Source organism: Gekko japonicus, unplaced genomic scaffold (assembly GCF_001447785.1).
Source record: "Gekko japonicus isolate JY-2015 unplaced genomic scaffold, Gekko_japonicus_V1.1 scaffold505, whole genome shotgun sequence".
In the NCBI taxonomy this organism is placed as follows: domain Eukaryota; kingdom Metazoa; phylum Chordata; class Lepidosauria; order Squamata; family Gekkonidae; genus Gekko; species Gekko japonicus.
The window spans coordinates 762,464-773,029 of NW_015169788.1; the positions used below are offsets into that span (position 1 = coordinate 762,464).

Consider the following 10,566-nt stretch of genomic DNA (forward strand, 5'->3'; position numbering starts at 1 on the left):
GGGTTCAATTTACCTAAAAACAATAGTTGAGCCATTCCGATGGAAGAATGGAGGGGTTTATAAATAGAAAATGGGGAACATGTGCTCTGAACCAGCAGAACCACGTGGACTCTAGCTGCAGATCTAGAGGTTAAAGATGGAGGTAGGGTATGTGGATAGCAAGCTGGAAATAGGAGGGTTAAAGCTTCAATAGGGGTCGTGGAGAGGGTAAGAGAGAGACCATGTGGTCGGGCAGCATCTTTTATAACATCCCCCTGTGACACCTTCTGTTAGTCCGTCCCATAAAACATACTATTGGCTGGCTGGAAGAGGGGAGGGGGACTAAGGAGTGGTCAATATTGAGAGCTAGAAACTTGGTCTGGGGACTGGCACCTGGATGAAGGCTGATGGAATCATCAGGCTAGGGCTATTGTCTCTTGATGGCCCTAGCTAGCTTGCTGATGGGTGAGCAATTAGTTGCTATTCAACTATGAATAGAGTCTTTTGATTAGATTTGTAGGTAGCTGGGAGAGGGGGAAGAGAGGTTGCCTACATTTATTTACATGTGCTGGAAGAAACTCCTAATGGCGTCTGGAGTTCTCTGTCCTCATGATTTTCCATGGCATGGCATCTGAGGCTGTGTACAGGCTTATGGGACTGCTTCATCTCACAGCAGGCAAGATGGCTGGTGACTCTGGACTATCACTGTGGCAGCAGCACTAAAGGAAGGCGTCCCTCTCTCAGGTGTGCAGTCTCAACAAGTATTCCCAGGTCTCCATATTATACAGTCCCTTTGCACAGTTCAAACTCCATAAAACACATTGATAGGCTTGCAGGGCAACAAAACTTGCTGGGTGATCTTGGACCAGCCATGCACTTAACCGAACCTAACCTACCTCACAGACAGTAGAAAAGAGTAGGAGTCAAATAGCACCTTAAAGACTAACAAAATTTGTGGCAGGGGAGGAGCTTTCGTGAGTCACTTCATACTCATTTCTATTGCTACGGACAGACTGACACACAGCTACCCAGCTTGAACTGCCTCACAGGGTTGTTCTGAAGGTAAAATGGAGTTGGGAAAATTGTGGTGTGCTGCCCTGCACTCCTTGGAGGGAGGGCAGAAAAAATGTAATATATAAATATTGGGGACTGGAAGAATGCCCCTCACATAAACGCAATTTTTAATGGTTTCCTCCTATTTCATAGGCTCCTAGAATCATAGAGTTGGAAGGGACCTCCAGGGTCACCTAGTCCAACCTTCTGCACAGTGCAGGAAATTCACAAATACCTCCCCCTCCACACACACCCAGTGACCACTGTTCCGTGCCCAGAAGATGGCAAAACAGGATCTCCAGCCAAACCGGCCTGGAGAAAAATTCCTACCTGACTCCAAAGTGGCGATCGGCATTTCTCTGGGTATGTAAGAAAGGGTGAGCAGTGACTCACAAAAGTGCATGCCCTACCACAATGTTGTTGATCTTTAAAGGTGCTACTGGACTGTTACTCTTTCTACCACCATTAGAAGCCACAACATTTAAAAACCAGTGGGGGGGACATTTTAACCTTCCAGGGCATTCAGTTGCTGACCTAAGAATAGCAGTTCTCTTACAAAGGAGTTTCAAAGGGAGATTAGAAAGAGAGACTGCTGAATCCTGAAGCTCAAGACAATGCAAACTCCTGGACTGGACTGAGACCTCGGTTTCTTCTCTCATTACCAATGCCTGCTATTGTCTTTTGGCATCTGAAATCACTTCACTCTCCAAGATATAAGGACAGATGGACTCACATTCCAGCTGTATCTGAAGAAGTGAGCAGTGATTCATGAAAGTTCATTCCCTGCCACAGTTTTTTTTAGTCATTAAGGTGCTGCTTTACTCTTGCTCCCTTTCACTAATAAGCCCCCCCCCGCCCCCCAATCTGTTAGAATTGGAAAGGGAGATCTCTCCAAGTGCCATGGGATGGTCTCTGTCTCTCATACCCGGAATAAAACATCTTGGGGTCTTAAGCAAAGGACTCTCTCTCTTTTTCTGGGGTGTTCCCTCTGGCTCCCTCCCTAGGTGTCGAACTCGTTTGTTATGAGGGCCGGATCTGACATAAATGTCACTTTGTCGGGCTGAGCCATGGGTGCCATAAAATGTAACACAAGCACTGGAGATATAAACTTTATAAAGATGATTTCAGATGCCAAATGGCAATAGCAGGCATGAGTAGATTAGGTGTGATATGCAGAGGGGTGGAGATATCAGCATTGGTAATGAGACAGGAAACCTAGGTCTCAATTTGGTACAGGAGGAATCAATCCAGAGGATGCAAAAAAATAAATGGAAATAATTCTGAAGAAGTGAGCAGTGACACAAAAGTGCATGCCCTACCACAATGTTGTTGATCTTTAAAGGTGCTACTGGACTGTTACTCTTTCTACCACCATTAGAAGCCACAACATTTAAAAACCAGTGGGGGGGACATTTTAACCTTCCAGGGCATTCAGTTGCTGACCTAAGAATAGCAGTTCTCTTACAAAGGAGTTTCAAAGGGAGATTAGAAAGAGAGACTGCTGAATCCTGAAGCTCAAGACAATGCAAACTCCTGGACTGGACTGAGACCTCGGTTTCTTCTCTCATTACCAATGCCTGCTATTGTCTTTTGGCATCTGAAATCACTTCACTCTCCAAGATATAAGGACAGATGGACTCACATTCCAGCTGTATCTGAAGAAGTGAGCAGTGATTCATGAAAGTTCATTCCCTGCCACAGTTTTTTTTAGTCATTAAGGTGCTGCTTTACTCTTGCTCCCTTTCACTAATAAGCCCCCCCCCAATCTGTTAGAATTGGAAAGGGAGCTCTCTCCAAGTGCCATGGGATGGTCTCTGTCTCTCATACCCGGAATAAAACATCTTGGGGTCTTAAGCAAAGGACTCTCTCTCTTTTTCTGGGGTGTCTTTCCCTTCCTCCCCAGAGGGGGAGGGGGGAGGAGCCCTCAGCCGGGTCGAGGGAAGGCTTTCTTTCTCTCCTACCAAGCAGGAACTGGGAGGGAATGGCCAGAAGGTGCAGGAGGCAGCACAGAGTCAGCTGTTCTCGGGCCGGATTGCAGCCCTGTGTGGGCCTGATCCGGCCCACAGGCCACACGTTTAACACCCCCGATTTAAGCATTGGATTCCCCCCCCACACACCTAAATGCAGAACTTTAGAGTTATCCCCATTGAAATTCATTTTATTTGTTTTAGCCCAGCTTTCCAGCCATTTCTGTTTGTTTAAGATATGCACACACTGCTTTTCCACCTTGCTGAAAAGTGGCTTCCAACTAACACAATTGTTTAAACACATATTCCACAACTAAAACAGCTTCACTGCCAAAATTTGACAAGATTAAAACGTCTTGCACGGTAACCTAATAAAACATTACAGCTGTTCGGCTGATGCTCCCCCCCCCCTCCCCACCATGGCGGAGGGAAGTGGATGGTGGAGGGAAGCTTTGTGCTGTGAAATGGGTATCTGTCTGTTGAGTTTTGGGTGGATTGTCCCGACCTTGAAGAAACCCTGTGGTGAAACTGTTCATAGCCGGGACTGTACTTGGATTAATTATTTATTGAACATTGGGCTGAAAAATTAAGGATTGGTTCCTAATAGAGAAGTCTTAATAGAGAATTTTATGGCATTCAAGTTGAGACAGCTTTAGAAACTGATTGACTTTGATCCTATCAAGGACTTTGTGTTACGATTTTACCTTTAACCATATTGTATTTACTGATTATGACCTTTTATTCAGTAGAAATAAGAGTTGCATTCATAATTTTGGTGGCGCTGGTCTTCCTTGGATGGTAGAGCTTCTTTTTGCAACTTTCCTGCTTGCCAACCTCCAGGTAGTGGCTGGAGGTCTCCTGGGATGACAACTGATCTTCGGGCAACAGAGAGGTCAGTCCACCAGGAGAAAAGGATGACTTTGGATGGTGGACTCTGTGGCACTGTGCCCCACGGAAGTCCCTCAGGGGCGGAAAGCTGGGCACGTGGACAAAGCAACCCTTGGCAGGCTGCACAAGCCCAAGAGTCCTGCACGTGGCTTCTGGTCTCCCGTGTATCTGTTGACGCTGCGGTTTAAAAGGATCTCTCTCTCTCTTGGAGTGATGGCTGTTTTCAGAGAGAGCAGATACCGACGTTAAAATACAGCCGTCAGTCCCCTGTGATATCCTGGTTAGCAAACTGGTTAGCAGGTGGGCTGACTGGCCGATGAATCCCACACAGGCTAGTCAGGGCTGGGCGGCACGGGAAGGGGCTCCGAGGGATGTCGTGGTCAAGAAGGAGGACTCTGTGGCTGGGCCCTGTCTGTGGCTCCCACTGCAACTCCTGCGTCGTTCAGCCCGCCACCTTGAAGTGGTGGCGCTTTGCTTCGGCTCTGCTTCCGATCAAGGGGCCGTGGCTCTGGGGCAGAGCGTCTGTGTGGCATGCAGAAGGTCTCTGGTTCAGTCCCCAGCAGCACCTGCAGTTGAAAGGACCTGGTGGCAGGTGATGTGGAAGGCCCTGGGGAGCTGCTGCCGCTGCCAGTCTGCCTGACCCTGCTGCGTCGCCTGCTGGATGTCCCCTCCTGTGGGGTGTGTTTGGTTTGCGCTGCTTGATCTGCCTCGAGTCTCCGTGAGAAAGGGGGACTACAAATAACGTGAATTAAATCAGTGGGTTTCCAGCTGTTTGGTCTATAGAGAGGCTTGGGGGGGGGGCAGCAGGCTGTCCTGGGCATGCGACTCCTCCCTGTTTCTCTCAGTGATTTGGGTGAAGTGGCAGAGAGACTCCTTCCCATGGATCTGCAGGTGATTCAAAACTGGGAGGGTGAGCTAGCACCTTGGAATGGAAAATAACCATGATAGGGTGGAAATCTGGGCTGGAGCTGACAAACTGAAGTTCAGCCGAGACAAAACACCAAATTGTGCATTTAGACAAAAGAATTCAGTGCACGGGCATAGAACGGGGAGCACCTGGACTGATGGTGCTGTGTGTCAAAAGCATCTCAGGACTGCGTACTGTTAGTGACTGTCATAAATGGAACATGAATAGCTGGAGTGATGTGTCTGTGAAGAATGTAAAGGTAAAGGTTTCCCTTGCTTGAAAGTCAGTCGAATCCGACTAGGGATGCTCGTCTCCATTTCCAAGCCGAAGAGCCAGCGCTGTCCGAAGACGTTTCCGTGGTCATGTGGCTGGCGTGACTAAACACCGAGGCGCATGGAACACTGTTACCTTCCCACCGAAGCCATACCTATTTATCTACTTGCAATTTCTTGCTTTCGAACTGCTAGGTTGGCAGGAGCTGGGGCCAGAGACGGCACCGGTTAATGCCCTGAAAGCGGATGCTGTTCGGCTAACCCAGCAGCGGATGGGCACTGCAGAGCCAAGCCTTGGGCAAAGGGGGTGGGTGGCCTTTCTCAGACCGGCCTGCCTGCCTGCCTGCCTTCCGCAGCCCTTTCTTCACCCAAGGCTGGGTTGTGTAGTCAGGGTCTCCCTTTGTGGGCAGTGGTCTTTTCAGCACCAGGACTGGCGAGGGCATGCCGGCGTGTGTAGGAAAACTACGATCCTCTGCCCAGGCATCGGGGATTTCCGGCACACCTCGGCCACCACCAGCACCCTGCGTGTCTAAGATTCTTATCAGACCCGGGAAGCTCTTAGCAGTCTGCGGCCCTCTCTTGCGCAACAAGACCGTGCAGGTCTCCACAGGCGGCGTTGCATCAGTGTGTCCTGCACGAATACGCAGAGGGGACCTGGGTCAGCCGGCCTCCCTCCGCTGACTTGCTTGCAAACTTCGGGACTGATGCCTGTAATCCAGCCTTGCTGTCCAGGCCCCCCAAGAACTCTGAGCACCCCAGCGGGGGATCCCTGAGCAAGGCCCCTCCGCTCTCCCTGTCTCCCGGCCCCCCTGTGTCATGACGCTTCCTGTTCAGGCAGCGGGGCCCTCCCTCTGAGGCGCCTTCGCATCAGTGATCAGGCACAAGGGTTCGGCATACTGCTGCAGGTGGGGGGGGGGAGGAGGCTGCGGCTTGCTCTCTAGGAGATGCATTTCTGATGCCAGGGAGCAGACCTTCCCTTTACCTGGTCGCCACTCACCCCTAGGGTGGCCTGCAAGGCCATCCTCGCCACCCCCTTTCATGCAACACCAGGCTGGGTTTCTGCCTTTCCCCATCTGGCTGTGGCCGGGGGGGTGGGGTGCAATGTTCCCTCTAAGTTGTGGAGTTTTGTGAGCAAAAATTCTACTCTGTGAGCTTCTGGCATTAAAGTTGTGAGCAAGCAATAAATCAGTTTGCTCTGGAGCCCTCCTTCCTGAGCTAAGACAAAAATGTGTGAGCCGGAGGCTACATAACTGTGAGCTAGCTCACACTAGCTCAGCTTAGAGGGAACACTGGTGGGGGGGTATATTCACCTTCCCTCAGGGCAGCATCTGCTCTCTCAGGCCTGGGGCCACGTTCTGCCCAGGTGTATTTGGGAAACCTCTCCAGTGTCTCCTTGCGTTTTAGACCCAGGTATATTTGGAAACTCCTGCCCAGCCTAGCAGTTCGGAAGCAAGAAATTGAAAGCAGATCAATAGGTACTGCTTCCGTGCGCCTTGGCGTCCAGTCATGCCGACCACATGACCACGGAAACGTCTTTGGACAGCGCTGGCTCTTTGGCTTGGAAACGGGAGATGAGCACCGCCCCCTAGAGTCGGATTCGACTGGCTTTCGAGCAAGGCAAACCTTTATATTTGGAGAACCTCCCCAGTGTCCCGTTGGGTTTTAGAAAGCCCTCCCGAAGGTGGTCCTTCAGCGCCCCCTTGTGCTTCTTCTGTCGAAGTACACCCAGCCATTCTGTTGCTGCTGTTTTGGAGCCTTTCCCTGTACTCTTTTCTGAGCTCACTGCCCACTCGTGCTGGGTGGGTCACGAATACTCCTATAATGCAGCAGTTCTTCAGAGGAGTGGTGCGTCCTCATCCACCTGCGCCTGACCCTCTCTCCTCCCGTGAAGTCTGCAGCTGGTTTTGCCTTGTGGCTGTGGAGTGTGGAAAACGGCCTTTCCGGGCAGAAGAACAAGTGTGCTCCGTATGTGTGTGTGTGTGTGCGTGTGTGTGTGTGTGTGTGTCCCCAACTCAGTGAAAGAAACCCTTGCGTTGTGACCCCCGACCCGACCTTTCCTCCCCAAGGCAGTGCTTCTGTTTCACCCGCATCAGGATTTAGTCCTTCCTGTTTCTTGAAAGTCCCTTTTCAGAGGCCGGGCCGGCCTGGCAGGGTCCAGACGTGCTTTCTGTCCAAACAGAGGCGCTCCCTTCCGGGGGGGGGGTCTGGGGTCTGCCTGCCCCCCCCAGTGAAAGCCAGGGCTTCATCCCCCCATCCCCCTGTGCTCCCAGCCGAGGCAGACCGCCTTGCCGGGGCATCCTGGGGGAGGGGGGGCCCTCCTGGACCCCCTGGGACTCCGATGGTGTGGGCTGGAGGGGTTGCCGGCTCCTGCAGAGCGGCTGCTGGCGGGGAGGGAGAGAGAGAGAGAGAGAGAGAGAGAGAGAGGCCCTCCCTGCCTGCCTGGCCTGCACGAACAGCTCCTCTCCCAGCTTCCAGGTGGGCCAGCCTGGCCGTTTTATGCACGGAGACACTGGCAGCTGCCTTGGACTGAATCGGACCTTTGGTCTGTCAGCGCCAGCACGGTCTGCTCAGGCTGGCAGTGGCTCTCCAGGGTCTCAGGCCAAGCCGTCTCTCCCCTCCCCTCCCCTCCCCTCGTAGCTGGAGATGCTGCCGAGGAGGATTGAACTGGGGACCTCTTGCAGTCCAGGCTGCTTCCCTGGGCCTGCTGCTCTTTCTGTGTGGTGACCTGTACAGTCACCCCCCCCCCCCGCCAAAAAAAGGGGCGGGTGCCTCTTGTTCTCCTGCTGAGTGGGCAGGAGCCCCCCTTGGGGCCAGCCCGTGACACTCTGGGTCTGGGGGCGAGGGGAGTTGGTGCCAGAAAGCCGAAGTCCCCTGCCGGCACGCTTGGCAGGTCTGAGTTCCCATGATGGGTGTGATTGCAGGGGTGCCCACGTGAAGAACATCTGGATGTCCAGGTGAGCGCTCGCCTGCTCTTCTGCGTGGGCGTGGGCACACTGTGTGCTTAAGGCGAGGTGGGGGGTCGGCTCCTGCGAGCCTGAACCCCCCCCCCTTCCGTAGAGGTCACCCGTCAAGGCTGGTGCCCCTCGGTCCTGCCCCGACCCCCTCTCAGGGAACACGTTTCTTATGGTCCCAGGGTGGATTGGCCCTGCTTGGTTCGAGGCCTCCTGCCTCCGGCTGCTCTGGGAGGCCCGCTTGGGAACGGCTGGTGCACTCCTGGGATTCCTTTCTCAGCCAGCTGCTGTCTGGGAGTTTGCCTCTGGAAAGGCTGGGGGTGGGGGCCATGACCCGTCCTCCCCTTTCTTGGTCTGAAACAGCCCTGATGTGGGCACGGACGGGGGCACCTGCGTGTTTATTCTAACCGGACAAATAGGGACTCCCCGGGGCTGTTCCTAGTGGGAAGAGCAGTGCAGTGCTTGGGGGGGGGGAGCTTCACCCTACCTGCCCCCCCGTTCCAGGAGAAATGCTGGGAGATCTGCTTGTGGCTGCGGGGGTGGGGTGGGGTGCTGCAGGAGGCTGTGCCGGTGGCCTGGCCTGGCTGTGGTGGGCAAGCGCCCCCCCCCGGTGGCCTTGTTTGCAGCAGGAGCCGCCCTCCCTCCCTCGCTGAACGTGAGGAGGGGGGCCGGGGTTTGGCTCAGGGGCCCAGGCCGTTGGGTCCCAGCAGGCCTTTTGTGCTCCAGAATGAGGCGCCTCCGTTTCCCGTGTGGACTCTGCGTGGCGTTTGTCTGCTTCAGAGGCTTGCGTGTCTGCCTCTCCCCACGTGACTGAGGAGGACACGAAGCAGGGAACCTTTAAAATGGGTGGCAGGAGTCATTCATTCATGTGTAGTCGCAGAGGGAAAAGACACAGTCATGCATGCGCATCCACGTATAAATGCATTACAGGTGCGTTGGCACACTTGCTGGCGAGTGGTTCCCCCTTTGCCCGGAGGAGTTCTGTTTTGCCGCCTGACCGGAAAGGGTCGGTGCTTCCCTGGCCTCTTCCGGGAGGGGGCTCCTCCGAGAAAACCCGGGGCCTGGCCATGGCCAGGTGGGCGCTGACCTGGGAGGCAGTCCTGCGGGGGAGCCGCCTCCCTCAGTCCATGCGGTTTGCCAGTCTGCTCCCACTCAAAGACGCCTGCAGATGGGCAAGGGGGGGGGGGCACGTTCGTTCCCTGTACGGCCCCTCGGCCGTCTCCCGGCTTGGTGTGCAGCTTCCCTCCCTTGGGAGTGGCTCTTCTGAGAGCGGGATACCCCCAGAGGGGGTTGAGGAGGTCCGGTTCGGGCTTGGAGGACTGGGGGCTCCCCAAAGGCAAAGGCTGCACAGAGCCTGTCTCTGCCCACGTGCGGTTGGGAGGGAGGGAGGGGCAGGCGGTGGGAGCCTTTGCCGGGTGTCCTCCACAGCCTGCAGCACTTTTGGGGGGGGGGGACTGTCCGATGACAGCGGCAACAGCCCCGCAAGGGGGGCCCTCACTCTCACCCCCGTGCTGCGGATGGGAGGCAGCGAGGGACTGGCTTGGCCAGGGCCCAGGTGCGCGCCGAGGGTGGGCTTCGTGGGAGAGGCGAGGAGTGGAGTCAGAGCTCTCTCTGGTGGCTCTTTGCCTCTGTGGCTCCCCCGCTCTTTTCCCATGGGGGGGGTTCTGCCTAGCTCAGCAGGCCCCAAGAGTGTGTTCCCTTCACTAGCTGCTCGCAGGGCCAGATGGGTTCAGGGTCTGATCTGAACACCCACAGGCGGGGCGGTGGTGGTGGTGGGCGGCTGGGCCTGGGTCGCCTCTGCTTCCTGCTGCCTCTAACGTCTCTCCGTCTCTCCCCTCCTCCGGCAGCCTTTCTTCCGACTCCTCAACCTGCGCAAGTTGGGCCTGAGTGACAATGAGATCCAGCGCCTCCCTCCTGAGGTGGCCAACTTCATGCAGCTGGTGGAGCTGGACATCTCCCGCAATGGTGGGTCGGTGGTGGTGGTGGTGGTGGGGCTCTGTGGCCTGGCTTGCCCCACTTCAGGTCAGCTGACGGGACCCAGGCCGTGATGGGGGGCGGTGCTGGGGGGAGAGGCCTTCCTGAGGGGGGTGTGCCCTCTGGGGCGCAGCTCTTCTTGAGTGCTGGAGGAGGAGGAGGAGGAGGAGGAAGTTGGATTCATACCCCATGGGCCCTTCACTACCCGAAGGTGTCTCAGAGCGGCTCACAAACTCCTTTCCCTTCCCCTCCCCCTCCCCACAACAGACATCCTGTGAGGTAGGCAGGGCTGAGAGAGCTCTGAGAGAGCTGTCCTTGAGAGAACAGCTCTGAGAGAGAACTTGTGACAGACCCAAGGTCACACCAGCAGCTGCATGTGGAGGAAGAGTGGGGAATCAAACCCGGTTCTCCCAGATTAGAGGGGGTTGGGCCAGCAACGACACCAAACTAGATGGAGTCCTCGTGGCAGCCTCTTGGGGTGTGTGTGTGCATGCAGAGTGCTCCAGCACAACAGCCTCCTGTGCTCCCGGGCAGGCCCTCCCTCTGGTACCTGGCCAACACCCCCCCCCCCCCGC

General features: G+C 55.1%; 1 protein-coding gene across 1 annotated transcript in view; it reads left to right on the forward strand.

Moving 5' to 3' along the window:
- Positions 1-10,566, forward strand: part of SCRIB (scribbled planar cell polarity protein) — a 117,457-nt gene that overhangs the window by 18,465 nt on the left and 88,426 nt on the right. Inside the window, exon 2 of the mRNA XM_015416965.1 lies at positions 9,865-9,982. Coding sequence (XP_015272451.1) covers positions 9,865-9,982 — 118 coding nt within the window. The remainder of the gene's footprint in view (positions 1-9,864; positions 9,983-10,566) is intronic.